Genomic DNA, 17,402 nt, shown 5'->3' on the forward strand with positions numbered 1-17,402 from the left:
GATAGGGGAACCTGAGGAGGGGGTAGCAGATGCTGGTGGTGCCCTTGGTGGTAAAAAGGTATTGGCGTTGTGTCCCTGTGAGCACTGGCTGTGCTCCACCACTGCTCCCAGCTTCCACTAAAAGTTCTGCAGTGGTTGGCTTTCCTCCTGAGGTTCTGTTGTGACTTTGGGAAGATGATGGATGGGAAGGAAGAGGGCAGGTTGCTGGGCAGGGCAGGCAAGGAAGAGGCAGTGGTTCTCTTGCATCTCTTAAGCCTCGGTCCCAGGAACATGGCATGACTAGACAGGCCCAATGGTCCATCTGGCAAAGCTTGCTTCAAAGGAGAACGGGAAGGCCTCTGCCACTCAAGCCTTCCTGTCCGCAGTGGCCAAGCAGGCACTGAATTTTTGGAAGCCCCCGAAGTCAGAAGCATCTGCCTAGCAAGACAATGTCTTGTAGGATTGCACCTTTGGTAATATTCCTTAAAAGCATGGGAATGGCCCAGCTAAAGGGAAGCATTTCACAGTGCAACCCTATTCAGGTTTTCTCAGAACTATACAGTTTTGTGTTCAAATGGGGCTTACCCCTAGGAAACTGGATAAAGTAACGCAGGCCCAGTGTCTCTTTAATTTGAGTGGGAGAGATAAATGTGTGCTTAACTCCATTCCATCAGATGGGAATTAAAGTTAATTCATCTCCAGTGGATGATCGCTTACCCCTTTGTTAAAGGATACTTAAAACCGGCTTGAATAAGACTGCAGTCCTATTCACAATCCTACACCTTATGGGGTATGTCCCATTAAACTCAGTGGGGCTTATTGTTAAGTAGATATTGCACTATAAATCTGATTTTTATAGATGGGGGGGAGTTGAACGCATTCAGCTACAATGCTAATATCCCCCCGCATTGGGATGCGGAGCAGCAAAGTGCTGCACCCCAAGGCACAAATGTTTGCTGCTGGGGCAGGGGGAGAGGGAGGAGTTTAAAATGGAGAACATCAGCACTGTAGTAAACAAGTAGTAACTTGTATTATTTAGAAATAAAAATCAAAATATGCATGAAACAATCACAATAAAGGTAACAGTGGGATAAATATGCACATTGCAAGGTAATACCTCTTCCAAACTGTTTCCAACTCTTGTAACTAGAAGTAAAGTTTGAATTATCTAATTACTGAATACTGTAGAATTTCTTACACAATATCTAATTTTAGAGTGTGAAACAGCGTTTAAACTCCAGGATTTCACTATTTATTCTAATAGAGACATTAGTGCAGCAGGGGGAGTATCTGAGTCATTCTGCTAGTGCAAATGAAGTTGTGCTGGTGAAAACAATGTTCTGAAATAAGTACAAGGAGTGAATCCTTGTATACGAGCACCGTTCTTGCACCACCTGTCATGTGGAATGGCTTGTCAGAGCTCTGCCAGCACTAGTTGAATTTACTGAATTATATCATTGGATACTGGCCAGTGTATATATTTTTCCCTCCAGTGGCCCCAACATATTCAGGGTTTTTTTCCTGGAAAATTTCATGAAGATCTTGGAAACAAATAAGGGGAAATCTTCCTCTCAAACCTTCACAGCTTGACTGCTGAGCAGACTTACTGTTTATAGATACTCTTATAGGATTAAGGGCTTTAAAAATGTCAGAAATAGATTAAAAGCTGGTTCATATGATATCCTGGAAGTGTGTTTGGAACCAGGTTGGCTGCATTAGCTGTTTGTCTGCATAATTCAGGCCAACGTTAATCATGCACACCATTCAGGCCAAACATAAATGCATGGCATCAGCCTTCATATTCATCACTAACTGCATGTAAGAATTCCCATGGCTTGACTTTTGATGGCAACTATGGAACCGCCATAATGTATGGTTTGGGTTTGCGAACAGTTTACTTGAAAAGTGTGTTTAGAAGCAGAGCTGTGCAGAAACGGTCTCTCTGATTTCTCCACCCTATTTGTGGATGGCAAAATTGTAGGGGTAATTTCTGTCGTGGGAGGATTCTGCAGCTGGTAGGGCTCTATGTTGACTGGGGGTATACCATAGCTTCTTTCTTCCTTTCCCAAGGGTTTTTTATTTTTACACTGCCACCTGTGATGGCAGCCAGGTTTGCATTTTGCATCCTTCACAATGCAGGTGTGGGGTGGGGGGGGGGACAGTGTTGTATTCAGATCCATGGAAGAAGTGGAGCTACAGCTGAGCCCAGATCTGCCCTTTAATTTCCTGAAAGTTGCTTCCTTTATTTTGCCTCCTTCTCAGGGTGGGCTAGACTATTTGATCTTACTATTACACATCTCTTTCCTCTGCTGTCTCCCAGCCTGCCTGTACTTTCTGATCTGCAAAAACCTTCTGGAAAGAATTGCTACTTTTTGTCTATCGTAGCTTTAACTGAAGTGTGGGAAGCCAAGGAGGCTATTGGAGAGATGATAGTACCCAAAACTTGCACACACACCACTACCTCCTAAGCAAGTTTTTTTTTTTTTAAAGATGACATGATGATTTCTTTGAGAGTTTCTTCTTTGTATTTCTTTTGGAAAGTGATTTCTGTCAAATAAGAATGAAAGACAGACAGACAGACAGAATGCATATGGTTTTTTGCAATGTATTTCAGAATCCAGAAGTTTTCCTGTAGGGGCAGTCTGCTTATTAAGATCATGCAAACAATAAGCTAGTGGTTAATTCTAACACATATAACAGTTGATAGTCTTTTGTTCCTTTTCTAAAATCCAAGGCAGATTTCACAATTACTGCCATGTGATTTTATTGTGATGTTTCTGGAACTTGTGAATGACAATAATGTGTCATGTAAACACAAATATTTTCCTGGTCTTCATTACTAATATTCTTTCTCAAATCTGTTTCTCATGTTGCTTTAAGTGGATCATATTGGTTCTCATCTTCCCATAATATCTTATAAATTTTAATTACTGCCCCTTTCATCTACATATTGTCTTGCTTTTCCTTTTCTACTATTATATCTTCAAATTTAGTATAAGCTCTAAATCCACCTTTTTTCTCTCAATACCATTTTCCAATGAAAATTGTTCACCAAAGTTATTTGCCTGCTTTGGGAAAAGTTACATCTATGTGTAAGTTTTCCTCCTCAGAACTTATACTAGGGGCAACATTTTCCATCAGGAAACTGGCATGGTAAGAAGGGATAACCTCTCCTTTAATCTCTGGTCAAATTTGAGAGCTTTGTGGCTCTTCTTTACACTGATGTAGTGGGAGATCCTGTTCCATATTCTAATTGCTTTGTTATGTTTTTCCCCAGAGCTTTAACGTTTTCGCAAAGTATGCATAGTCTTCTTTTGTCTACTGCATTTATACTCTGTTTGTTATCCTAGGAAGAAGCCCAGATACATTGTGAAGTGTTGGAAAAAGGAAACCAAGGAGTCAAGCTGGACTGCAGTGTTGGACATTTATATGTGGATCACCTTTCAAAGGTTCCAATTATTTATATTGCTTACTTCTTCACTGCCAAACACAATCACAAGGCAGTGTGCATACAAGTATGAAAACAATATATGCATAAAAATTAAATAGATCCAACTAAAGTGAAAAATCGTTATTTTAGAAACAACCTATGTCCTTTATAGGTATTGCCATTATTTACACTGAGGAACACACCCGTCATTTAATAACCTCAAATATGTGGTTTTCTTGTAAAAACGTATCCTCATTTTTCTTCTTTTTATCTGTAACAAATAGCCTTGCAGCTGCAATGCAGTTCTTTGTTTCACTGTCAGCACATATTTTGTGACACTCCCATCTCTCTGGCAATAGAGCTTTCTAGAAAAAGAAGACTGCTATGATGTCAGCAAGAAGCATTTATTGCTGACGAGGAGTTACAGTGTATGGGGTGCTCTCAGCATATTGAGGATTTTAGCTGTCGTGTACTATGGGCTGTATCCAGTTGTGTTGGTTTGCTGGAGTGGAGCTTGTGCTCGCAGAGACCCCAAGTTCTGTCTTGGCTCCCCATGCGCCAGGCAAGGTGTTCCGTAAGAAGTTCTGCCAGGCATTCTGCAAAGCTTTGCACTACTCCTTATGACATCATTCGCTTACCTGCTCCTCACACCAGTTGTAATAATTGTTCTGCTAGTGAATGCAACTGCTTGCACCATACCGACATTGGTAACTTGTTCACTAGTGTAGCATTGGATATAAATTTGTATTTTCTGTACCTAGTCAAAGTAGTATTTGAAAGAATGCAGTCACAACAATGCAACATTCTTAGGCATCATGCAAGACTAAGACTGCTACTGTTGCATAGCACATAACGTAACACATACAAGCACCTAACAGTAGTAGTCTTATTCACACTGGGAAGGTTAAAAGTGCCTCTGTCCAAGTGAGCATGCGGAGGATTGGGCCAGGGATGAAATGAGTTATGAAGACAGCATACCGTTCAGCCATCAGTAACGCAACTTACACTGATGTTGTTAAATCCTGATAGGTAATACTGTATATAAGTAATAAAATGTTTATTGACTGAACACAGGTGTATTCGTGGATCCTAAAACATTTCATTTGCTCCACAGATGGATTTTAGTTTTGTGTTGGATGCAAGCTCACTTAGCAGGGCAGGAGATGACCTGAGCATCAGCGTTAATACAACTTGGTAAGTGTTGTTTACTACAGATTACTGGCTCCATCTAATATTGTCTCTGCATGTGAAAGCCAGAATAGAGAATTATAGGAGCAGTTATTGAAGTGAGCAGTTATTGAAGTGCAGGGAAACACGCATTCCACAATTTGCAGAAGGTCCACAGAAAGCAAACAAAAGCTTTTAAAATTGCATCTCTCGGTTTGGTTTGCAAGAATAGGCCATAGGTACAATACTATTGTGCTAAACTCTTCCAGTGAAAGTTATGATAGTAAAAGTATTTACCTTTGGATTGATTGTGCTGTCCCTTAATACCAAATATGCATTGTACAAAAGTTGCAGTCCAATTTGAACTGCATGTGCATGTTATGTTTTCTCATTTGTTGTTTTCCATAGTGAAAATGAACTGGATAATGACCTACTGTTGGACAACAGCCTAATTTTAACTTTGCCACAGAAGCATGAGGTTGAACTGAATGCTCATGGGTAAGCTACTAAATTTAATAAAATGCAAATTTATTTATTTTTAAACCACCAGAGCTCCTAAAATACACACAGAGATGTTTATGACATACAAAGCAATATAAAGAAGGTTTCCAACTAAGACGGTATGACCCTTTTTCATACTGCTTCTTCCCTCTTTTCCCTTAATGCAGAATATCTGTTAAGGAGAAAAAGATCAGCTACACAGTGTCTTTAGCATTTGGGGCTTTCCATCTAAAAACACTCATGGAGCTTTACAGTCTCTGTAGGATTTCGAGGAAGCCAGCACGGCACTTTCAGAAATCAATTGTTGAGTGTCTTAATTGATGTTACAAATCTTGGTGCATTTTTATGGAAAGACAATAGAAAAGCATTATGAGTACACAGAATGGTAGGAGGAAAATTGGATTATATCTAGAATTTGTGTATGAGACTCTATAAAAAGAGGCAACGAGATTTTATGAACTATAAAAGCACAGAGTTTAGCAAAAGCCTTTTTTTCTGAAATGGTTGCTCAGATCCACTGGTAAATTCACTATAGAGGTTTTTTGTTTTTGTTTTTGTTTTTTTTTTGATTAATGGTTTGTACATTTAATTTAGAGTCCACTAAAATGTTGTCAACGCAACCAAACTTTCCATTTCTTTTTAAGATTCCTGTTGATTTTGTTAATGATTTCTTAGACAGTAGGGAAGGTTTGGAGAATTTTTGAAAGGCTGAGTGAAGCTCTGTGTGCAAAGCCTAAGCTTTGCATGCAGAAGGTCCCAGTTTCAATCCCAGGGAATCTCCAGGTAAGACTGGGAAAGATGCCCCTGTCCGAAAACCTAGAGAGCTGCAGGCCATCAGCGCTGAACTGGGTGAGCCAATGCTCTGGCTCAGTATGAGGCAGCCTCATCTGTCCCTAGTGTTTGTGAACTCTGTTATGCTTAGGGTTCAGAAGAACCCTTTCAGAATCCATCTTGCTAGCATTGGGATCAGCAGACTTCCTCCCTGGCTCAGCCTGGTACTGCCAAGCAACCTGAGGCAAGAGGAGGTTTGCAAATGCTTATGCCTCCCCAACTCCCCAGCAGCACAACCAGCAACCTTCCCTGTCAGGAATGGCTGCAGGATGCGGAAGGGGGCACTGTGAGTGGGCGTGCTGGGCCCCATTGCCAGCAACCAGTCTTCTTCCCCTTCCCACAGCAGGCGGGGCTCCATTTCTGGCAGTTGCCCTGCAAATTCGGGCCCGCTTGCCAGAAACTCACAGTGCACTCGAGTTTGGGGAGCCGTGCCTGGTGAATTCGACAGATTCCCTCTCCCAGTTGGATTTCTCGTACATCCCTCTTGCCTGGCATGGACTACTGCTGTGACCAGGGATCGGGCTGCCTGTTCATTTTATGATGTCGACCTTTGTGCTGAAATGCAATACAAAACATCCAGTCCTTAAACTGTATAGGAAATTATGCCTTGGTAAACTAACGGCAGATGTTGCTGATGACTGAACTAATCACAACCCATTTTCTATAATTTCTCTTGGAAAACACCATTTCTAGGTCTGTGATGCCAACTTCATTTTTTTATGGACCTGGGGAGGAAAGTTCACCAGTGACTTGCATGAAGGAGACAATCAACTTCACTTTCCATGTAATACACATAATATTCTGTATTTCTGTAATACTGCTTTTTAAACAGTAAATCAAATGAGTGGCAAATCACTGCTCTTTCTAGAGAAATGCTTTTTCTTGCTAGGAAGTTCATCTGATTTCAATAAATCTACTCCTTTTGGGCGAAGCTTCGCCCACAGCAAGTGAGCTGCCTTCCAGTTGTTCAGGTTACACATTCCCTGGCCAGTTGTCAGGAATTATGGGAGCTGTGATCCAAAATATCTGGAGGGCACCAGTTTGCCCATCTATTTTGGAATACAATTCCTTCAGTATTACCTTTCTAACTTGCTTTCTAAGTTTAAGCAAAGAGCGCCAACATGAAGTTTTTCTGTTTCATATGCCAGTGGAAAAAGCCATGTTTGCAGCAGATGAAAACACCCCTTTGAAAAGCAGTGTGAACATGTTTGCTACTTATTTTTAATATTGCAACAAGTTCTTCACAACTATGAGCGGTGTGAGGTCAGGAGATAAAGCTGATGGATGTGAGGGCAAGAGATAAAGTTAGAAATGGATGGCAACTGAAAGGATTTTTTTTTTTTTTTTTTAGTAATGTCTGTTTTCAATTCCTTTTTTCTTTCACAATGGTTTTATGGTAATTTGTATCAGTAAAACATGATCTGAAACATGAGGAATATAAGCTTTGAAATACAAAGGGCTTAGGTATGAGAACACATGCTGTGAATGTCAAAATATACAAACATGTAGCATACTAAAGTACGAAAAATGCTAGAAATTCCATTAACTTTGAATTTAAAATTCTGAAAGGAGAGCACCCCCAGTTGTATCTGTGTTTGCTTGTCTGACCTGGATCCTAATTTAAAATAAGTTTTGACTATAATTTTGGCCTACTTTACTCCTAAGGTCAGTAATCCCGGATTAAGTCTGGCTCCTGCTGTAGATTTGAGGATACAGATACCCAATTCTTTGGCACCAAGCGAGACCAGGCTGTTTAATATTCTGGAAGTCAAGGTATGCCCAGTTTATTTTCTGCATTGGGAGTCTAATTTGTGAGATGGTGCTGCGTGGATTAGGCTTGGTTTCCCTCTCCTTCCCCTTTACTCCTACAGCCAGTAACCCAGGCCCTTCTTGCTTGGCAGAACCTCTCCCGTCTTCCCATCCTCACTCCTTTCGCTACTGCTTTTCCTTCGCAACTTTTACAGAGGCTCAGGAATCTGCCAATAAGGTGTGTGGGGGGGGGGGCGGGTCCCTGCCTCATTTTATTATTACTACTATTAGCATCCTTGGTCTTTTGCAAATGTACAACTGAGCTTATGTGGCCATCCAATATGTGTGGTCTTTCCCGATCTCTTTCTGTGTGTGTTTCAGTTGTCTAAGGGAGTGGTGTGGGGAACAGCTTAACACGCACGACAATTCTCAAGGCGACAATGGAGACAGCTTAATTTGTGCATGGCTGCCTGGGACCAGTTGCTGAGTTGTCAACTGAAAAGCTGGGCAGAGGGGAAAAGTGGCCAATGCATGTGCACGAAAAGTGGGGGGTGCAGACTTCCCCCTTAGGGAGGTGGTCATGTCACTCTAAAGGACTGATATTTGTCAGGGCTCTCCCACCTTTTCAGTATTTCCCCGAGGCTCCGGAAAGGTACCGCCGTCTTTTTCAGAGCACTTACCACTGCAGTTATTGAGACACCCTTACAGCTGAAAAAGAAATGCACACAAATTTAAAGGCTGAAAAATAGAGAATTCTGCATAAATTTAAGGGCCAGGGGATAAACAGAGGCTTTTGCAGGAATCGAGAAGTTGCATTAACTTCTCCATTTCTTTAGGTGTACCTATTTCCCTTCCGTTTACTTCTCTGAAATTTGTGCAGAAAGCCCCTGTGTTTAATTCCCAGTAGTTAAGTTTGCGTATTTTTCAGTCCTGAAAATGCATAAATATTCTTGACAGACTTGTTTAAAAATAACCCTTTATGGCGCATTACTTACACCAACCGCCTGCCCTATATGGCCCCATTCAGCTGCCTTCTCCGGGTTTGCTTTTGGAACTGCCAGGGGCCGACAGTAACCACAGCAGAAAAAGCACCAAAAGGCAAGGCTACACATACTGGGTAGTGCAGAGAGTGCGCTTGCAGAAGATCGAAGAAGTATAAACACATTTGAGAAAATTCTGAGACAGAAAAAAGAGGTATTGAAGCAGTAATGGCCACTCTGAAATGTCACTGGGGGCTGTACAGGCAATATCACGAAGAGCTAGTGGCTTGCTAGTTGAACCCCCACAATGCATGCTGAAATTGCTCTCCTGGGTTTGGAAGACACAACACTCCATTGTGGATCGAACAATTGCTAAAACAAGCCATGGGCTGTTGGGAATAAACGACCCTGCAGCAAACAGACAACCCCCCCATGACTTGTACCAATGGGTTGTCCTGTTACATGAACCAAGTCAGTAGATTTTATTAAAATAATGTGATCTACTTCTTAGTAAATGTGTTTAAAATTATGGCATATGAAAGTTTTAGAAGCTTCTTCTCAGTGTGTCTGAAAAGCAAATATAATTCTGCTTTTGTCCATTTTTAGTCAACTGCTGGACAATGCCAATACAGAAATGATGCAAGAGACTGTACTTTACCTGAGAAAAATGAAACTATATTTCAAGATTTCATCACATACTTTACAAAGCTTGAGAAGAGGTCATTGGTAATTTCTATTTTATTTATTTAGAAAATTTATAGGCTGTCCATCACTGTCATCCCTGGACGTCTTACAGTATATTATAAATCCTAAACGAAGTAAATTTTGTTTACAGATCTTTATAACCTGTTAAAGATAATTGGGTTGGATCCATAACCATCCACCATCACAATGGAAATGGTGGCAAAATGGATTTCCCTGCAACCCTGTTGTGACCCCTGAATCTGTTCTGGAGGGCTGGGGAACCATCCAGACTAGATTTGTGTGACAAGGAGTTGGGGAGAAATGCAAGTCCCATTGCACAAGCTGATGTCCACTCACATGATTTTGGGTTTAACCCATAATGTCCCTTAGTTACACACATCTATGTCATATTTTCATAATCCAATGAGCATTATTTCTGAATATAAAACTGACTGATCATGTATAGTACAATCTAATACTTATAACAAGATTTGATTTAAGTTAGTTAAAGGTAAACCCTGGACTTACGAAGCCTTAGCACTTTTTGTTTTCCTTTTCTTTAAACTTTCAAAATTGGAATATGAACCATGGAATGACCAAGGGAAGTAATATGATGATTACTGTTTCCTTTATAAAATACTTCAAAATCAAGTTAATGAAGATTTACTACCAAGACATTACAAAATAGTGGAAGTAAAACATACAAATGGTGAGAGATAATTTCATTCTGTGAACAGGCAGATTTAGTTTACTTAATTCATGTAAATAACATGCCATGTCAAAGACATGTTTTGTATATTCACTGGGATGCTAAAATATTGGAATTCCCAGCCTTCTGTGTGAAATTATGATGGCCCTAAAAGTAAGGTTGAGTAAACAAAGAAGTATGTCTTGAACACTCACCAGTAGCTCTGCTCTCTACATCTGAGGTTCTCTGTTGTCAAAGTTTTGAGGCAGCAGAGCAATCCATTACTGATAACTTATACAGGTGCTGAAACACCAAGCATATTTAAGGGCTTTATTTACTGCAGTGCAGAATTATGTCCTGTCTAAATAGATTTCCTGCCCATGTGTTTCCTGTTTTCCTCTAAATCAAGAGCTCTTCAGTTTTCTGCAGTATTTTCTGAGAGTGGCAGCAGGCAGGGGGGAGGAGGCGGCAGTCTGTATGGCTCTGGCTTCCAATCAGCGTCCTCTGAAAGGTGTAGGATGGGCTTTGGGTAGCCCTGCCTCCTTTTCTGCTTTCTGCCCTCATCTTCCCCAGATTTTAAAGGATCTTTGTGTGCCGTTCTACACTGCTGCCCCAGCTCTGCATGGACAGCAGTCACAGTATTTGTTGTCACAGTAATTGCACAGTGGTACCTCAGCTCACAAATGCCTCAGTCCACGACCAAATCAGGTCACGAACAGAAATTTCAGAGAAAAATTGCCTCAGTTCGCGAACTCCGCACTGGGTGGCAACCACAAGCGCGCCCGTCTCCCCCCACCCCCAAGCACGCCCGCCATTGTGACCATCCCCCACCCCTCCGCAGCACGATCGCTACCGCAAGATTATGGTTTGGACTCTCCCTCCAAACAATAACATTCTCTCCCCCAGGTTAGTGTCCTCTACTGTACTGTACTTTGTTGTTCTTTGTTACTTTGTTTCAATTTTTTGTGATTAAAAAAATATTTACAGAATGGATTAACCTTATTTACATTGAAACTTACTGGGAAATTTGACTTGGGTCACAACCAATTTGGGTCACGACCAGAGTCCTGGAACGGATTAAGTTCGTGAGCCAAGGTACCACTGCAGTGCAAAATGATGGTTAAGCATTACACCAGTTTCCGTTCCTGTGGTCAGTCCAGGGGTCTCTTGCTGTTATGCGGGTTTTCTCATATACCAAAAAAAACGCATTACATCTATCAGAAGTGGCTTTGTATTCACAATATTCTGGAAATGGTATTCTTGAAATTGAATTAAGGCACTCAGGTGTGTGGCATGTTTTTGACAGAACCTTTACTGATTTTTTTATCAATGAGTGGAAGAAATTAGAAACATGTTTGAATCAGATTTATGGTATAGGCAAGAAGAGTGGAATTAAGTTGAGGGTGGAATGCCCCCCCTCTGAGGGCTGGGTGATGACGGGGGATTTATTTTATTAGATTTATATCTGACCTTTTTCTTAGGAAGAACTCAAAGTGGCACACATCATTCTCTTCCTGCTGTGATCCCTCTTATTCTCAGAACAACCACCCTATGAGGTAGGCTGGGCTGAGGGTCTTTGGCTGGCCCAAAGTCACCCAGTTGGCTCCATGGGATCCAAATCACCCAAGTCCCAGTCCTGCGCTCTCGGCCACTACATCACACTGGCTCTCACACTGGGCTGCATTTCCAGTGGGCAAAGATGGGGCAAAGCTGGAGCATTTTGCCTCACTGTGTCTTTCTCAATTTTCATAGAAAATTGTTGTTGGTCTCTGCATGAGGGCAGACAGAATAAATCACTGTTTTAAAAAATGGGGTAAAGTTAATAGCTTTGCATAGTAACGTATGTTTGCTCTCTTTTCTGAAGTACTGCATGAAAGATGACCCATTCTGTTTGCAAATATTATGCAACCTTGGAGACATGGAGAGTGGGAAAGAAGCAACTGTGGATGTTACCCTGGAAGCAACTTCTGCACTGGTAGCTGTGGTAAATATTTTAATCTCTGTACTATCATAGTGGTGGTCATTAACACACGTACTTGAATATCAGAAACTCAGCTCCCTTTCTATGAAAATACAAGAAGTGTGAAGTCTTAACATTGGCTGGATCATGCTCTGTGTGGACTCCCAACTCTGCATTTTTAACCCCAACTCAATAGTCCATAGTATATTTACTTCTGATGTAGCACTGGCTTTTAGAGAAAAACTTACCTTTTTTAAAAAAACAGGAAGACACTTCATCACTTCAATTTGAGGTAAAAGGAAAAGTGTCAGCACATCAAGATCCCAAAGTCATTGAAGTATTCAAGGACAAGCAGGTGACACATGTAAGTATCATTGCATAGCATCCTGCTTCACTTGCATCATGGTTTCTTAAGAGAAAGCAAACCCCACTATTTAACTGGAATTTGCTTCAGGAATCTGATAAATGGCTTGGATATTTTGCTGAAAGCCAAATTTGCGATGCAGTAAATTTGGGTAACATGTATGATTATTAGCCTAAAATCCTAAGTACCAGTGAAACCAACAAAATTTAATCTCCCTAAAGCCATGTTAATATTTACACCTTGAAGACTACTGTGCAACATCTTTTTTTCAAAAACCTTGTTTGTGCTATTACAAGAACAATGGCACAGTCCTGCTCATAGTTGTGCCTTTGGGTCAATGTATGGGATACTTATTTTACTCCCCCTTATTTTGTGCAGGTCATTCTGGAGGGATTTCATAATCGAAAGACTAAAACTCCTGTTACAGTGCTATTCATTGGAATAAGTTCAATAATTGGAATTATTTTGCTTTTGCTTCTTGCATATTTTTTATGGAAGGTATGTACCTCAATCTTACTTCTTGGAATATTTTTTGTAAAACAGTCCACATCAGTTAAGAAAAATATCAATAAGACAGCAACAGTACAACACCTGACATTGCTGGCCATAATCAACCTGAAGTTCAGCACCTTTATTTCAGTGTAAGATTTAAAACATCTCTGGGAAATCAATGGGATTTACAAGGTGCTTACCTTTAAATGGATCATGCCCTTTATCTAAAAAATAAATGTTAACCATTTGCCTGCATTGAAATTAATTCTGAAATTCTGTTTTTCAGATTGGTTTCTTTCAAAGAAAATATAAAGCGCTTGCACAAAAACAGGATGAAAGTCAGAGCTTCATAAAAAGTGAACAAAATGATAAATGTGAAGAATAAGTTTTTCTATCTAACAAGGGAAGGATCCATTTTGTGAAAGGTACTGATTGCAAGAATGGACAAGTCATAAGTCCTTTTCAGAAGAGAGAGTTAATCTTAACTGGATATATTTCACAGAATCAAAGTCAGAGAAAGTCAAGTGAAAACAAGGAAACACTAGGAAAAAAACTACTCCTTGCTAAAAAAAAAAAAAAATTTTTCATGGGGTATTAGCTGAATCATACTTGAATTAAAGTACGTAATTTCACTGCCCAGAAATCAACTAATATAATTATAAATGTGATAAAAGAAATGCATTATAAGCAAATCTTGAGCCATACCAATAAATAATACATTTGATTCATCCAAACCACACAGTAAAAACATATTTTTCTATGTACCGGAGAAACTGGCATTCCCTCATATACAGCTATGTGAACAGAACACTGCTAAATTAGGCAAATTATCCTATGTTCTCTTTCCCCTTTCATTGAATTGGGGCCTGTGGCAGCAATTAATAAAGTTTGCCCAGGCAGAGATGCAAACAAATGCTTTTTTTTCTTGGGTTAGCCTGAAGCCAAAGCACAGCAGAGCATCTGACTTTAATGTTCCTCACTCCCAACTCACATACACATTAGGGGTGGGACGAAACCTGGTGAAATCTGTCCCTCTGGCATTTGCGGACTTCCTCTTGTGCCTGGCTCAGTCTCACAAGGTGAGCTGGGCTGAGAGGAAGTCCGTGAATATTCATTGAACAAGGGCTGCACAGCAGGCAGCCGCCTTCTGTATTGTGTACAGCTGCACTCTTAAGTGGACCAGAGTCTGAGGAGCTGAGCCCTGGGAATCTGGATTCCCGCCCTCAAATGGATCCCTCAAACTTTCCTAGGACACGTGAAGTTAATCTTTGTACATCATCACAGCATATAGCATAAAAGATATGCTATAGGGAGCATATCTTTTATGCTCCCTATAAAAGGCAGGGAGTTGGATCCTTTTTGCTCTGTGGACGCAAGGTGGTTCCATTGCCAGAGGGGTGGTGCTTGCTGAAGGACCCCTTCCATGAAGGAAAGGGCCGAAAGCATTATCCCCATTTAGGCATTCTTTTCCCCGTTGTGCCGCCTACTTCCCTCCACTGCAGTTCTTGTCATTCTCCATCTGTTCAGGGCAGTTAATGCATTGGGGAGCATTTTTTTTATCCTTGCAGGCTCACCATGTAGTTCCAAACCCTGAAAAGCTTCTGAAATTCACATGGGAAAGCTGCGGAGGCTAACCCTCAACACATGCAAGGCTAGTGTGGCTGTCGTTGCTATGTTAACGAAACTTGCAGTGAAACATTTATGTAGCATTTTTAGTTCCCAGCGGGCAGCTAACAGTCATCATTTGGGATGCTGTAACTGGGTGTGCCAGAGCCACCTTCCAGCTTTTGGGGGAAATGCAGTAGTCTATTCCCCTCATACAATCATTGTGTTTGGTTTGCACTGTTTTAACAGCTAGTGTATATAGATAAATCTGTGCTTACTTTAGAATGAAAATTTAGTACTCTTTAAAGATTAAAGCCCAAGAAAGCACACAGTGTTGCACTTTAACCCATGAACTTTTTTGAATAGAAGCAGTTTGTGTTGTCATTGCTGTGAGTTACAGCTCCAAATGTTTAGCACTGAAAATCATCAAATGTGGCATGGACCTATTTTTCTTATGGATCTAAAACCTGCCAATCTTTACTTTATAAACAATGGTGAAGCATTGCTGTAAGGATCACGCATATAATTTAAATACAAATGTTTTGATTGCATATCTGTTAAAATAACTCTGCTCCTTAAAAGAAAAAAACACTTATCCAGAATTCATATTCAATAAAGATTAACTTTATTTTGTATTTGACGTTTTGTTCAAATTCTGCTAAAATACTGTATTACACTGAAAAGCACATTTGATAAAACTGATTTTGTCTAGTCTATTTTTCCTCTGAGGATTCAGGTTGTTTCCAACAGTATCCTGCCAGCAGAACAGATACTGTTGGTAGATCAAATTTCTCACCAAATTTGTTCTGAAGGATTGTGGTGATGGCGGGGGCTGCAGGGAGAAGGGGAAGGGAAAACTCACATTGGGTTCTGCTTAGCCTTAAAGGCACAAGCAACAGTTATGCTGTAAGATGAAGTCCCCTTGCTTTAAAGGAATGGATTGAAACTGGTGTAAATGTAAGAATGACTCCTTGTTAAAAATGTTTTCATGAGGAATATACTGTGACTCATCCTTCAATTAAAGTTCATGACCTCACTGTCCAAAAGACTATTTCAATGTTCTTAAATATCTCTTTTCTTAAAAGAAAAAAAAACACTTATTAAGCATGTGTTAGCGATGTGCACATTAATTTATATTTCTGCATCTGTATCCCTAAGGAATGATCTCTGAAGATGTGCTTGTGGGGCACAAGCAAAAGTTCACTGGAAGGAGAAGGGAAAGCAGGTGGAGTAAGTTCCAAGGGGAACCACAGTTACTCAAGTCTGGGAAACATTGCCTTAGATGGTATTTGTGTGACTGCGATGCATTGCTTTTATGATCCTGGCTGCTGGATAAAGTCTGGGCACCAACAAGAAATGAAAAGGCAGACACATAGCACTGGCTGGATGTTAAATGATCTGCAACAGGACAAATGATCGCTCCTTTTAATGGAAAATGTGCTTACAATCTGGGGAAACTAAACACTGGGTCTGAGGTGCAATAAACTACTGTTTACCTCCATACCTCCCTCTGGACAATTCTACCCTGAACTTAATTCATCAAAGGACTCATGATAACTAACCACCTCCCTAACCTAAGCTTGGAGCAGATGAGCTAAGGGGCTCTTTGTTCAGTTTCCCTGAGCCCCATACTTCCAGGAGTGTGGTTTAGGCACTCCCCTTTATCCTACGGAAGCTTTCCCATGCTTCTTGTGCTTATCTCCATCCATTAATCTTCTCAAACACTTCATGTTGTGAACTCTGACTTACAAAACTGACCTAGCAGAGAAAATGTGGGGGGGAACCACTTGTTATCAAGGCTGATTTGGATGGGGGGGGGGATCCTCCTCCGATTCAAAAAAGGCAACCAGCATTTAGTTACTTCTGTACAGTTAGTGCAGTGTACATTCCAGGGCATATTATAATCAGAATGCGTATGAACATACAATCATGAGATAATAAAAGAACAATTAAAAGCTAGTTCCACTGTGCAATGCAAGGGGCCACATGGCTTGCCAAAAGCCTAGCTTCGAACAGTTGATTCTGTAAAGGGCGGGAGACCATCAGCAGGACAGGGCCCCACTGCAGGCACTTGCTGACCCACATCCTCCCATACGTGCTTGACCAGTGCAGAGGGAGAGAACCAGACTATTCCTTTCCCACTCTCTGTGCAGCAACATATTAATTTGATAATCTATTTTAAGTCTAATTTTGCAAAGATCTTGAGGTACATTGTGGGGATTTTGAAATGGCTTTAAGTTCAACTAAATTTTCCTTTTATTTCTTTAATCTCTTGTAACAGTTTCTTGATCATGTTACCAATGGAGTACATATTGCTTAGAGCCTTGAATCTAGAACATGGGTCCTCAAACTACAGCCCGTGGGCCGGGTCCAGTCTGCCTTGCTGATTTATCTGGCCTGCCTCAGAGCTTTTGGACTCGCTCAGAGAAAATGATCTCCAAGCAAGTCCAAAAGCTCTGAGCCAGTGCAGGCGTACTCAGTGGGGAGATGGCCATGGTTGTGCCCACCTTCCCTGTACGAGCGCGCCCACGATCGCACCCCCCTTCCATGCACGATCATGCTGGGGTGGTGGTGGGGAGATGGCCGCAATAGCAGTCACACTCATGCAGGGAGGATGGGCGTGATCGCAGTCGTGCTTGGTGGGGCAGGGGAGATGGCCATGATTGTGGGGGGGGGGGGGGGGAGATGGCCGCGATCGCACCTGCCTTCCATGCATGAGCATGCCCGTGCCCACCGCCTTTCAACTGGCCTCCTGTTGAAAAAGTTTGAGGACCCCTGATCTAGAACATGTCACTGATTCCACCTCAGTCACTGAAAGCTGTTTATCAAGATGAGGGAGATGCAAAATATAAGAATCATTCATTTCTCCTGCAGAAATATCATTTTTCAGGAATTTGTATCTCTCAGCTTGGGTTTTGGTCTTCATCATTTTAGCACATGTTACTGAAAAGTCAGATACATACATAATTTAG

General features: G+C 41.1%; 1 protein-coding gene across 5 annotated transcripts in view; it reads left to right on the plus strand.

Annotated features, from left to right (window-relative positions):
- Positions 1-15,931, plus strand: part of ITGA4 (integrin subunit alpha 4) — a 55,352-nt gene extending 39,421 nt beyond the window's left edge. For 3 of the 5 annotated variants that reach the window (XM_044427019.1, XM_044427022.1, XM_044427023.1), the window contains 10 exons: positions 3,330-3,428; positions 4,524-4,603; positions 4,985-5,074; positions 6,602-6,692; positions 7,574-7,681; positions 9,244-9,363; positions 11,874-11,993; positions 12,235-12,333; positions 12,712-12,831; positions 13,112-15,931. In XM_044427019.1, the coding sequence (XP_044282954.1) occupies positions 3,330-3,428; positions 4,524-4,603; positions 4,985-5,074; positions 6,602-6,692; positions 7,574-7,681; positions 9,244-9,363; positions 11,874-11,993; positions 12,235-12,333; positions 12,712-12,831; positions 13,112-13,210 (1,026 nt within the window). In that variant the 3' untranslated portion in view covers positions 13,211-15,931. Of the gene's footprint in view, positions 1-3,329; positions 3,429-4,523; positions 4,604-4,984; positions 5,075-6,601; positions 6,693-7,573; positions 7,682-9,243; positions 9,364-11,873; positions 11,994-12,234; positions 12,334-12,711; positions 12,832-13,111 lie in introns of those variants that run through there. The other 2 variants (XM_044427020.1, XR_006414415.1) reach the window with 2 other exon arrangements.
- Positions 15,932-17,402: the final 1,471 nt, after the last annotated feature.

This window comes from Varanus komodoensis, unplaced genomic scaffold (genome assembly GCF_004798865.1).
Source record: "Varanus komodoensis strain SLA01 unplaced genomic scaffold, ASM479886v1 scaffold18_1, whole genome shotgun sequence".
NCBI classification, from domain to species: Eukaryota; Metazoa; Chordata; class Lepidosauria; order Squamata; family Varanidae; genus Varanus; species Varanus komodoensis.